Here is a 13315-nt window from a genome sequence, read left to right as displayed (position 1 = left end):
TTGGGGCTTCATTGGGCTAATCAATCATCTTCCTAAAATTCGCAGATAAGCCGATTACTCTCAAATAAAGCTATCAGAAAATTAAATTATGTTGTGATTCAAATTTTATTCGACATCAACTCGCTTTGTTGAGTAAATGAGTCCCAAAATTTCAAACTGGATCGATCAAGAAACTCCTCCTCGTGACTGCTCTGGGCCTTCCTGGGAGAGCAATATTAAAGAGCATCGTACCGTAGAACATCCGGAAACTCCTGCTCGAGCTCTGCCAGCTCAATGACATTGCCACCCATCAAAAGAAGTGTCTCAGTTCTGGGACCCAACGTACGCTTTTGCACGTGGCCTTGGCTCCCGCATCAACTCCTCCGAGCTACTTCTACTACTACTACTACGACTACTACTACCATCCCTTCGAAAAAGAGACGCATAATAGGGTTAAGGCGAAGAGGACCCTGTTCGCCTGCACCTGCACCTGCGATCCTTGTTTACTTTGCACCGCAGGTACACGTACCACGCCCCAATATTAATATCGATCGAGATAAAAAGAGAGAGAGAGAGAGAGATGGATACTTCTTCTCGATCCTTATTAGTCTTGGGTGGTCAAACGAGAGCATTTATCGACGCAACTATTCGAGCTCGGCTGAGCTAGCTGTTCGCGGATACGAATAAGATCCACCCCTTTATCCGATGATTGCGAGAGAATAGGGCCCACAATTATCGGGATCTTCCGTTTCGCACGGTCGGATCTTGCGAGAGATGGAGCCCCCTCCTCTCTTTCTGACGAGATGGTACGTGACATACGTGGGAGGAATTAAGTAGCTAGCTATATTTAGATAAGACTAGAAGAATGGTGCTAATTGTACTTCATATTATATTCACACACACATATATATATATATTATATAATATTATCTACGGCTAGGATATATCACTGAAAAAAACTGTCATTGTTAGAGAGAAATAGATGGTTTATTTTAGAACTTTTAAACTTGCTTTATAACATAATAATATAGGGTGTGTCAGGTCAGCAGAGCTGGGAGTAGCAGTTATAGTGGCACCAGGAAGGGAAGCAAAAACCCAGTGCACTCCTGCCCTAAGCAACAGTTCCAGCTAACAGTTTTTATCCCATATACTTTTGTGGGTCGACTTCTCTCGCTTTCTATATTACTAGTAGTGAAGTAGTGAACTGACCAATGGACAGAGAAGGGAATTGGGTTGGCTCATTTTAATATCCAGCCTTGTAGACTTGTGGAGCAAATGTTTAGATCCAGATATATATTATAAGGAGACCAGAAACTTAGCTAGCCAACTTGCGAGCATAAGTACTCTCACCACTGCAACAAACTGCCACCTTCACAGTGATGGTGAGATCAACTAGCCTGTGCTTTGTCTCCTCTTACAATGTGACAGATTCTGAAAAGTGGATATTTATAAGCAATTAATAAGTTCTCCTCTAGATAGGTTAATGTGTACTTAATGAGATTACCTGCCGAGGACACTTATTTGGTTAAATTCCACTGTCACATCCTTAATCTCTCTTGGGGCTAACTTCTCTAAGATTTGGTGATTCCACTCTTCTTCAAAACTCATAAATCTTTTTCTAGCTAACCAGACCTGACAAGCTTCATACCTCTGACCATAAAAGATTTCACACCACCTCTTTCCTATGCCCTTTCTGAATTTGTTGAACATATCTTTTTTTCACTGTCTATACTCTCATGTTGATTAACAGCTTTTCTGCTTAAAATTAGGGTTCACTCTCACAATCAATTTGGGTAGTGACTTTTGGACAAGGTGAAGGGACTCTTTATTCTCTCCTTCCCTCTATAAGTCATGAGAAATTCTCCCCTGTATGATCTGGTGAAAAATTTAGAGAAAATACAACAATAAAATTTCTAACTTCAAATGTCTCATCCATGTGTGCTTCTTCTTGAGATGGCAAATTTTCAGCGAAAATGGAAATCTTTCTACCTCCTCTTGTTCATTCTTTTTTCTTCCCATTCATATAATTTTTAATTTACTTTCTTGTTATATTCTCGCACTTTTATCTCAATTACTAGCCATTATTTCTAAAAAAAATTGTGTACTTAACCATATTATTACATTGTATTGTATATAAGCTGCTAGTATGTAACATTTTTATGCTATTGTAGAACATAACAATGTGCGGGTTGTTTCATTGTTTGGTTATCTTACACGGTGGATCCTAAATGAAACTATCTTCTTTTTTTTTTTTTGTTAAAGATGGTTTCCTTGAATCGTTTGATCAGCAATCACAGCTTAGTGTTTATTGAAATTTCAAATTTTGGTTTCAGTGCCGTTAGAAAATGAAATATCTTTTTGTTCAGTATTGATCAATCCATAAGTGGATTGTTTTGTTATGTTAGACTTTATATGAAATCCAATTCAACCTCGAAATATCTTTTTGTTTATTTACCTTACATTATTTGACTCGAAGCGAATGATATTTGGAGAATGGTTTGTTTCGATTTTGATTTATTTAAAAAATAAAGGCAAAAACTTCATTATAGTATTCACATTAATCCTGCGGCTTAAGGTCTCATTTATTTTAGAAATAATATTAATGTTAGAATATATATATATATATATATTGTTATTCTTAAAATTAGATTTCTATTTAAGGAATAACTATTAATTCACTTATATTTTAAAATAAATATGTAATAATTAACTTTGTGTGATATAAAGTGAATAAAAATATAAGATGCTTTATTTTTTATAAAATTACTATGAGTACTCGTTGATTTGATATAAAGTGGATTGATGGGATAAATATCAAAAGTAATTTAATAATTAAGTTAGTGTATAGTGTATGATGTTATTTTGATAAAAAAAAAGTGCTTATACTCTATAATAAAATTATTATAATATTTAGCTATTATTCTCAATTAAAGAGTTTTATTTTTGAATAAAAAAAATAATTATTCATAAAATAAACACGGACTTAAGAACTATAAAGCTATAGAGAAAAGTAAGTTACATAAACATATTTTTTAGAAACATATTTTCTCTCTTCATTTAATAAGAAAGAATAAACTATTATTAAATAAGAGATTAGATTCAAACTAATCTTATCCTATTCAAAATGATAAAATGCTATTTCAAAACCTCACTCAGATCTATTTAAATCTATAATATACCTAAAAGCCAAATATTTTTAAAAGTTGAAAGTAAAATTTGTAAAGTTTTATGTAATTGGCAAATGTGTAGAAAACAATTTAAATATGTTAATACATTTAGTTTTTATAAAATGAGCTTATATATATATATATATAGTAAGTTTGGTGAATATTTTGAGCAATAGAATTTCTAATGATACTTCATATTTCTAGAGTAATAGTAGTTTGAATGCCACTTTGAACTTTCAAATTCACAAATATGAAATTTGTTAGAGTCTTGGAAATTTGAAATGAAGTTCAAAATATATGAGAACTGAATTTTTAAAGACGAATTGTTAAATTATTGTGTTCAAACACACAAGTGACTGTATTCAAATACTAGTTATCGCGTTCAAATACATAAGTGACACTGTATTAAGATATTGTTATTAAATCCCTTCATAGTTGAATATCTTTTGAACTTTGCTTCAAAATATTTTTAATCTTATATGCTAAAGTCATTTAAAGATTATCAAAATCTAATAGGTAATAATCATCTTTTAATAGAGCTTTTGCAACTTAAGTTTGTTTTTCGCATAAAATGTGCTTTGATCTTTAATCCACACAACTTCAATTCTTCATTTGTAGAGTACATTATCTAGAGGGATACTGAGATAGTTAAATCAATCTCGAATGTCCTGTGGTTTAAGAGTAGCGTCTCGCTTATATTGATTGAAGATTTATAAATAAGAAGTAAATAAAAAATAAAAAATTATGAAAAGTATAATGTCGTGGGGTTCTAGTGAGCAAGACAATTTGAATCAATTGATGTCTGTAAACGCGTCTTGTATATTATTATGTTTGATTAATTATTAATTTTCTATATGAGTTTGGTTCTATGATTTGTTTAAGTTTTGAAGGTTTTTCATATAAAATATTTTATGTCATCTTTACTTATTTAACTGCTATTATTTTGCATTAATACATTTAATAAGTAAGAGATTAGAAAATTACGCCAACAGTTTATAACTTATCTTTTTAAATCTAATATATATTGATTTAAAACTAATAAAGAGCTTAATTTAAATATACTTATCCAGAATATATATTTTTTCTTACTCTAATAATACAAAATTTTTTATTCTAGAAAATTAATTAAACATCATAATAACTCCAATATAAGATGCATATATAATTCATTAAAATTACACCTTACATTACATACTAACTCACTTACTAATTTACCCTCAATATATGTCACATTAAACTACTTTATATTAAATCAAAAGGTATTCATGTAATTTCATAAATAGTAAAATAAAATATTTATATATCTTTTCTTCACTTTATATCATATCAAAGATAATTATACATTCGTATTTGAGAATAATATAAGTGAATCGTAGGGCGTATTTATTAATGCACATTTTATAATAATAAAAAAGAATACCTATTCTACACTAAAGTAGACGAAATCTTATTATTCAAAATAATATCTCAATAGCAACATATCTTTGGTTGCTCTCTCTAGTTGATTTAAATGGTAATTAGGATAAAATTATCTTTGTACCATTAATTTTTGTCAACGGCTAGATTTACCCGCATATAAAGATGCGGACGGAAGAACAGCATAAAATAAAATAATTTTCGTTCGTCTCATTAGTATTGATTCCATTTTTTTGGGTTTACGTCGCTTCACTTTTTACATATATATATAAAATAATATATTTTCTATTTTGTTTAATAAAGTAAAATTTAGTCAAACGTAACTCAAAATCAAAAATATACTTTTTTAAAGAATATTCGAACTATTTCCACATCAAACTTACGACCACAAGGTTTTGCACCGGTTCTCGAGAGCGATACGATACGACATGACTCCTTCTGCTACGCTAAATTTGAGTAACAGACAAAATCTACAGTTAGATAAGCCGCTATTATTAGATTTTGTCTTTCTTCTACTAGATCTGATCCAACGGCTGGAAGCTACAGAATGGTTTTATGACGCTATTGCAATCTTCGGATGATAAAATATAAAATATATTGTAGATACAGTGAAAACAAAAGACAGTGCATAAAATATTATAAAAGAAGCATATAAAAAACGCCGTAAAATAACCCGATCACGCCTATATATCGCCGTGTTTTGTGCATTTATCTATCCATCTCCTTTCTCCACTACCACCATCCTCACCCATCTCTTCTACTTTTTAGTTTTTGTTCTTTTTTGTTTGTAGATTTGATTTCCTTTAACCCAGTGATGTCGGCGTCGCCGCCAGAGGGTGGCGGAGGCGTCGAGGACGGCCGGAGGCGCGGCGGGGACCCGTTGTCGTCGCGGCGGAGATCGGCGGATATGGCGTGGCCGGAGCACTTCGTGGAGGCGGTCGCCGCGCAGGTGGCTGTCAACGCCGCCGCCTCCGACGGGAGACTGGCTGCGGCGCCTGCCATCGCTACGTTCTTCCAGGTGCAATCATTTACTGCTACGACCTGTATCCATTTCTTTTATTGTTATCTTTAATTGAAAGTTTATTCGATTTTTCTGTTTGCTTATTGGCGATGATGGTGAAACCGAAAGGAAAAAGTTCTTTTTGAGGAAGAAATGTGCATATATGCTATCTAATCTTAGGACAATAGATAAGTAGCAGGACAAGGGTTCCATTTATGGATAAGTTTGAACGTTTTTGTCTTGTCTCTTTCTTTAGCCTGTTCTGTTATCTTACGGCGCTGGGCGGCGCGTCGTCAGAGCTTATATCTATCCTTCCCCTCAGAAAGTGAAAGCCTCTCCCTCTCTCTCTCTCTCTCTCTCTCTCTCTCTCTCTCTCTCACTATTGTGTAGCTTTATTGCTCGTTTCCTTTCTTGACAATGCTTTTACTGGTTACTTTGTTTGGGTGAAGCCAGCGAGATGAGATGAGGAATTCTCTGAACTTCTCCATCTCTTTCCCATCTTTAATATTGTTTTTGTGTGTGTATATATATATATATATATATATATATATATATATATATATATATCCGAGACTGTGCGTGTTTGTGTATATATGTATATAATCGAGAGGGATGGGAGACGTGACATACTTTAGCTATCATACTTTCTTTTATCTCTCCATTTCACTGCTCTGACGAGTACCTGCGGCGTCGTCAGTGGTGGTGGCGCTGCTGCTACCTTTTTTGACCCTTCCTTTACCTCTCTGATCCATCTCCATCGCCCTCGTTTATGTTGTATGTATGGCTCTTAGAAAGAAACAAAAAGAGACTTAAGATGGTGACTCTAATTGTTGGGTTCGCAGTGGTGAGCTTCGGGCTTGCTGCTGCAACTGGTTCGTAGTAGTAGTCTTTCGCCTACTCATTAGTTATACTTGGCAGTAGCAGCAAACAAATTAAAGCTCCAACTTGGCACTTTCGCTTCCTTTTTCTCGTCATGTAATCATCTAAAAACTTCTCTCTCCATCGCAATAGTGACTTCCAAAATTAACGAGGGAACCCTAGTTCCAAAGGGCTTTGGAATGAATCGGGCCGTGCCATGGGATAATATTTTAGAAATGACGGGGGTTATTATTTTATGGTGTTCCTTGGAAATGAAAGTGTGGGAAAAGAAGCAACAGGGACAACGCATTCTGTTGCCACTTGCATGGGCCGACCAACTCTTCGCTTCTTCCAACGACTCGTCTTCTTTTCCTTTTAACTCTTTGTGATGGGATTGTGTTCATATCTTCTCTCATCCAATCGCCTGCTTGTGCTATCATTATGTTTCTTTATATATAAAAGTGGAGTCTTTGTTACTGCACTACCTATACCACTTCATGGTGTGCTACAAAGGCATACATGACCCTTGTCGTTTTGCTGCTCTCTCTCTCTCTCTCTCCTTTTTTTTTAAAATTTTTTTAAAATTTTTATTTTAAGATGGGATGTTAGGATCGTTCTCCATTGTCAGGTATGCATAAAGAATGAGTCGTCAAACAACGAAAGGATGTGCCGAAAAGGGTCAAAGTTGGACTTTTTTTTGGGCTTTGGTGGTACGTCGCAAATCGCTTGTATCTATTTTGTAACGGGTGGAAGTAAGACCCGGTTCAAAAGAGTTGCCTACTGGGGCCCGTTACAATTGTAGGAATCCCCCCTGTTCATCGTACCATCCTTTCTTTGTCGTCTTTTTCCTCGTTGCCTTGACTCATCTCGTCACATGAGATAGAGAGCTCCTTTCATGCAGTACGAATGGAAAGTTTCAAGTCGTTTGACCAAAGTCTACTTTTTTAGTTGAGGAATTTTTTTCTCTCCTAATTTTCGTCCTGTCACTGTAGAAGAAAAGATAAATAGTCATCAATTTATAAACTTTAAGTCTGTAATTTTCTCTATTGGTCCCTCTGATTCCTATTATTCTCATTGATATTCTTCTGTACCTTGGACCTAACCTTTTCAATATACAGTACAAAAGGTACTTAAACTCGTCCTCTAGAAATTGTTCTGATTGGGATATTACTGTTATTTCCTGTGTTGCTCTTCTCAGTAGCCTTATTTTTAAAATCATTGTCTATAGCTTAAGCTTTACTTTATTTTGATTGAATAGACATCTGGTCTTACCTCTTAAAGGTATTTATGTTCTTATGACTCATCAACGTAGTAATATAATAGGCACCCTAATTCTAAAGGATGCATGGTTTGACTTGATATTGGCTATCCAACTGCATAGGTATTAGGAAGAATAACATCAAAAATGTATCAGAGTTATTGTAGCAGCATGCCACTATGGGCTAAAAGTGTAAGGTTTTCTGGACAACAATGAAGAGATCTCGAACTAACAATTTGCTGGAACTGCATGTAATAGGTTTGTTGTTTGTCAGATATAGAATGTTGACATATTGCTCTCGTTGGAGCAATTATTTCTCTCTGACAAGCATTTGTACTCTATACTATAAACTTAGTCTTCAAGGCTTGGTATTATAAGCTTTTATTAGAGTTAGTTTTGTTACAACGTAAGCAGGTTTGCTCTGCATGGCGAGCTGTTTCCCAGTCCGAGATGCTATGGCAAGACATCACCGGCCGCATTTGGCGCCGGCAACGCCGCCTCGCCGAAAGCTGGCAGATCGAGTTTGCCCGACTCCACTGCACCGGCCGCAACTTCCGTTCGCGTCGCTCGACTCACTCCCTCCTGCTACCTGCAACCTCGCCGCTACTCGCCTGCTGCTGCCTCGCGCTCTCCGACCGACACCTGGCTGCGGGGTTCCTCGACGGCAACGTCCGCCTCTTCGACATCCCGAACGGCGATGCTGGTCCTATCGCCACGTATCACTCCCACCCCGAGGGCGACCGGCTTGGCCGCTTCTCGCAGACCGTCTCCGGCCTACTCTTCCTCTCCGGCCCCGGCCGGCTGGTCTTTGCTTGCAAAGACGGAAACATCCACGTGGCGGACATAGAGCACCCTATATCCGGCTCGTCGCGCCGGGCCTGCGTCGGAAACCTAGTGGAGGACGGGACCTTGGTCGACTTCACAGGCAACGACCGGTGGTGGGTTGGGCTGTTCGCCGGCGTGCCAGGTAGATCCTGGCACGTGTGGGACGTAGCCACAGAGGAGCTCATGTACGTTGGTGGGGCCCTGACGGATCCCGACGCCGTCCTAGGTTGGCACATGCTTACCGACCTAGACGGCCCCACTGTGGCGCGAGCCAGGATGGCGGCGCCTGGATATGTAGTCGGCTGTACCAGTTCGAAAATCCAAGTCATGGACATTAATGACCCTGGGGATGTTGTAAATGAGCTAGAGCTCGTCCGGGGTTGCATTGTAGACTCGATGGATGGTTGCGAAGGCCTGGCGATCGCCGTCGACTGGTTCGGAACGGCGAAGGTTTACAGCGTGCCGGAATTGGAGGAGGTCGGTTGGTTTAACGTATCTAGAAGAGCAGATCAAGACCAGGGGCAACATCGAGATCTGGTTCGTAAGGTTGGGTGCATGAACTGGGGATACGCCATTGTTTGTTGTTATGGTAGGATTAGGGTCTACGATGTAGTGGAAGGGAAGTTCTTGTATAGTTTTATGGAGAGGATTGGGGAGGTGAGAGTGATGGCGGTGAACGATCGCTTCGTTGCAGCCTGGTCGAATGAGACGGGTTTGCATTTATGGGATTTCCAAACCTTGCAGTAGTCGAGAGGGATAGAGAAGAAGAGAAGTATATTACTCTTGGCAGGATGTGAATTGGCATTTAGGTACCTTGAGACCCAGCTGTGGCTCGGGCAGGTCTTGGTACAGTTTTGCCTCTTAGTCCAATCAATTAGTTCCCAATTTGGGCGCTGACTTTGTTCTTTCTCCGTCAGATTGTTTAATTCGATTTTCTTCCTATTTTAGTGTCATATCTAATGGTGAAAATTTAGCCATACATACTGACTGGCGATAAGATCCTAAACTATTTTACAGTTCACATCTAATGTTCTGATGAGGGAAAAGAAGTGAGTGAATACTGTTCATGACATGGCTAGCTTTGGACTCTTGGAATTATCCAGGAACACCCATAGCCCATATAAAGTTAATTTGAGATGGGTTGAGACCAGGACTCGGCCTCAGAGCTTAGCTCCACTAGTCGAACTGTCGTTAAAACTTAGATAAGAGTCAAGGCTCTCTATATAAACATTTTCTAACTTTTTTTCAATAGAGCTAAATTTCCACATATGATGCTCCGTATTAAAAAGAAGATACAAGGCTACACTTCTATAAACTAAAAGGTATATACTAGGTAGTAAGACAAGGTATACGAGGAACGGCCCGTAACGAGAGGTCGGTCTTCCTTCTTGCAGTCAACCCAAAGGCCTCATCCATATCCAATTCATCCGGCTTCATTCCGTTTGGAATCTCCCAGTCAAAGTGATACAGAAGGCTCGCAAGTGTAAGCTCTACATTTGCCAGCCCAAATGACATCCCCGGACAGATCCTCCTCCCGGCGCCGAATGGTATGAACTCGAAGTCGGTCCCCTTGAAATCAACAGACCCGTCTTCGAATCTCTCCGGCACGAACTCGTCGGGGTCGGTCCAGTACCTCGGGTCTCTTCCGATGGCCCAAGCGTTGACGATCACCGTCGCGCCTTCCGGTATGTCGTAGCCCGACAGTCGGCACGTGTCGCTGCATTGCCGGGGGAGGAGAAGCGGCACCGGGACGTGCAACCTTAGAGTCTCCTTTATGACTAGTTGCAAGTATCTCAATTCATTGATGTTCTCCTCCGTTACAAGTCTTGGTCTTTCTTGGTAGACTCGTCGCACCTCGGACTGGACTTTCTTCATCACTCCCGGATTCCTCACGAGCTCGGACATGGCCCATACCAGGGTTGTTGCTGAGGTCTCGCTTCCCGCTCCAAAGATATCCTACAGTAATGGATTTTTTGGAAAATAAGCACGAACCGATTTGGTAGTAAGATTTTAACTGGGTTAGGGGAGAGAGAGATGGCTTACGAAGATGACAGCCCTGATGGCTTCGGTTGTAAGAGGGAATTGTAGTCCACCTTCCTCTTGGATCTTTAGGAGAACATCAAGCAAATCCTCCTCTGTTCCTGCTACTGTAGCTCTGTTCTGCCTTACTTTATGTTCTTGAATGATTCTATCCACGATTTGATGAACAGTCCTTGTGCACCTCTGCGCCTTGGCGGTCACGCCGCTGAGCATATTCGCGATCCTCGACGACGGGAATAGGTCGGCCAGGTTGAACCCCGCTGATAAATTAATCGACTCATCCAACGCGCGGAGAAAAGCATTCTGCTCCTTGCACTTGCTCCCGAAGACGGCCCTCGCCGTCATGTCGTTGACGAGCATGTATAACCTCTCGCTGAGATTTACTAGCGAAGAAGGAGAGGACGACCAAATGGATCGGACGAGATTAGTTACCTCTTCTTCTCTAACGCAACGGAAAGATTGCACGCGCTTGGAGCTCAGCAGCTCAAGCACGCAGATCTTCCTCAGCTGCCTCCAGTAATCCCCGTAAGGCGCAAAGACGATGTCTTTGCCGCCGGACGTCAGGACCTCGATGGTGACGCTCATCGGCCGGCTCGCGAAGGCGATGTCGTGGGTCTTCATGACTTCCTTCGCCGCCTCGCGGGAGGACAGGACGACGGTGGGCACCTCGCCGAGCTTGAGGAGCATAACGTCGGCACCGTGTCTTATCGCGAGGTCTCGCATCGCCCGGTGCGGCAGGGAGCCGACGAGGTGGTGGATGCTGCCGATGATGGGGAGCTTCCACGGCCCAGGTGGTGGCCGTGTTGCACTTTTGTTGCTGTAGGTAGAGATTTTGAGATAAGCAAGCACGAAGACGATTACAACAGCAAAGAATGTAGAGTAGCAGTAAGAGATTTCTAATTCCATGGCTTAGTTTACTTGCCTCTTCTCCAAAGATAAGAACAGTTGCAGTTTTGTAGATAGAGGGGGGTTAAATCTAGTAGCAGTCTCCCTCAGTCGCTCTTGAAAAATGAATTATTATAAGTAGGGTAGGTGGGTTGGCAATTTGGCGTGATGCGTGCCTTAGATGCCGCATGGATACGGCTTGCCGTCCCGAGGATCTTCGAACTTCTTGGCCATTTCGTTGCTAAGATGCCGATCGAGAAAAGCTTCCTCCTCCTGACAAGAGTTTACTTATACATGGACGACATGAGGAATCTTCCGCTTGCTGGAGCAAGTTAGCAACTCGTCAGCCATGTCATGATAGCTATATATATATATATATATAAGCGAAAAATGTAAACTATTCCGTCCTTGTATAACAAGCATCTTTAAATCGTGTTACTTGTGAAGATAGACTGTAGAAAGTCAACGTTGTTCAAACCTCACAAATATATATACTAATCGATGCGTGCACCGTATGGTTTCCTACTACATTTGTTATTTGGCAATGAGATGTTTAGTTTAGTAGGTTCAATGTAACTTTTAATAAATAAATGATTAGTCTATATTATTTTTAGATCAAGATTGAATAATTATAAATTATATATAATATCTCACCTTATTTCTTTTCTATTTTCCATTCCACCACCACCATGGTCTTTTTCCCTCACCGCACTCGACCCGGCAGGCGTCGCCGTTCTCCTCCGTTGTCGCACTTCGCCGCTCCCCTTAACCCATGAGATTAGAGATGGAGACACATACTAGTGTTTATTTGGAGGGAAGGTGGGAGAGAGAGAGAGAGAGAGAGAGAGAGAGAGAGAGAGAGAGAGAGAGAGAGAGAGAGAGAGAGACGAGAGACAAAAATTTAATGAGTTGGCTATCACTGTTAAAATTTAATGTATTAAATAGAAAAGTCTAAATTTTCATTATAGCACTCGTGTTCTAACTCATTTGACAAGATTTGATCTAAATGTTTAATTTATATTTATACCAACAAACTTTTTATCTATCCTATGATTAACATTTATGTTCACGATTTATCAAAGAAAGTAATTATTAGGTGATACATTTCAAAATTGTTGCGAGGATGAATTAAGTTGAGTGCATCGAAGTAACACGTTTGTGAAGTATTTCTAGAGAAATATTCACTTAGTTGTTCAATTTAAATATTAGGAAGAAGCTGACAGTTTATTCAATTTTTAACACAAATATGGATAATATAATAGTAACATAGTACTCGTTGAGATGTGTGCTGAAATTGTGACAGAATGCTTTGAGATAATCCCTTGCAATTACGTCTGGGATGAGTTTATCCACCTTCTTAAATTAGGTTAGTGTTCACTAACTTTGTTTTGGTTTTCTAACTAAACACCACTTTTCCGAAAAGGATGATGGAAAGTTGAGCAGGAATGTGGGCTAATACCATCTTCCCCTCTATTTGAATGGGTTTAGACCTAGGGCTGTCAGAATAATCAAGCCGGCTCGAGCTCGGCTCGAGTTCAGCTCGATCAAGCTCGGATCGAAAATAAGCTGAGCCGAGCTTGATCATTAACACTAGGCTCGAAATTAAATTCGAGCCAAGCTTGATCCCGAGCCGGTTCGATTGAGTTAGCTCGATAAGGCTTGAATATATATATATACATCAAACTAATATGAACTATCAGATCAAAACTCTTTCACCCATTCAGAATTTCAGCAATTATTTTCTGACACAATTATCTTTATTGTTTGTAATTTATATTTTGGTTGCTTGTAGTTTTTTGACACAATTATCTTTGTTACTTGTAATTTATATTTTGATTGTTTTAATTTTCTAACCCATTTATCTTTATTGCTTGTAATTTATATTTT

At 39.2% G+C, this 13315-nt stretch overlaps 2 protein-coding genes across 3 annotated transcripts; one reads left to right on the top strand and one right to left on the bottom strand.

The window, feature by feature from the left end:
- The first annotated feature begins 5309 nt into the window (after positions 1 to 5309).
- On the top strand, positions 5310 to 9355 carry LOC140762223 (transcriptional regulator STERILE APETALA). The gene is made up of 2 exons (XM_073099873.1): positions 5310 to 5580; positions 8093 to 9355. Exons 1-2 carry the CDS (start codon positions 5377 to 5379, stop codon positions 9248 to 9250), a joined length of 1362 nt encoding a protein of 453 aa, XP_072955974.1. The 5' UTR covers positions 5310 to 5376; the 3' UTR covers positions 9251 to 9355.
- Positions 9356 to 9708: 353 nt separating this feature from the next.
- LOC140762222 (desmethyl-deoxy-podophyllotoxin synthase-like) lies at positions 9709 to 11714 on the bottom strand. Of its 2 annotated transcripts, XM_073099872.1 has the most exons (3): positions 11466 to 11714; positions 10547 to 11360; positions 9709 to 10459 (listed from the first exon to the last, which is right to left on the bottom strand). In XM_073099872.1, the coding sequence occupies exons 2-3, from the start codon at positions 11264 to 11266 to the stop codon at positions 9833 to 9835; spliced, it is 1347 nt and encodes a 448-aa protein (XP_072955973.1). In that variant the 5' UTR covers positions 11267 to 11360; positions 11466 to 11714; the 3' UTR covers positions 9709 to 9832. The 2 variants fall into 2 exon arrangements, with proteins under 2 accessions (XP_072955973.1, XP_072955972.1); XM_073099871.1 differs by lacking the exon at positions 11466 to 11714 and having other exon boundaries at positions 10547 to 11458.
- Between the last annotated feature and the right edge of the window lie 1601 nt (positions 11715 to 13315).

The sequence above is a fragment of the Typha angustifolia genome, chromosome 7, assembly GCF_048772165.1.
Source record: "Typha angustifolia cultivar Huaian chromosome 7, ASM4877216v1, whole genome shotgun sequence".
NCBI classification, from domain to species: Eukaryota; Viridiplantae; Streptophyta; class Magnoliopsida; order Poales; family Typhaceae; genus Typha; species Typha angustifolia.
Note: the sequence above shows the minus strand (reverse complement) of the source record. Positions and strands in the feature narration are given on the sequence as shown.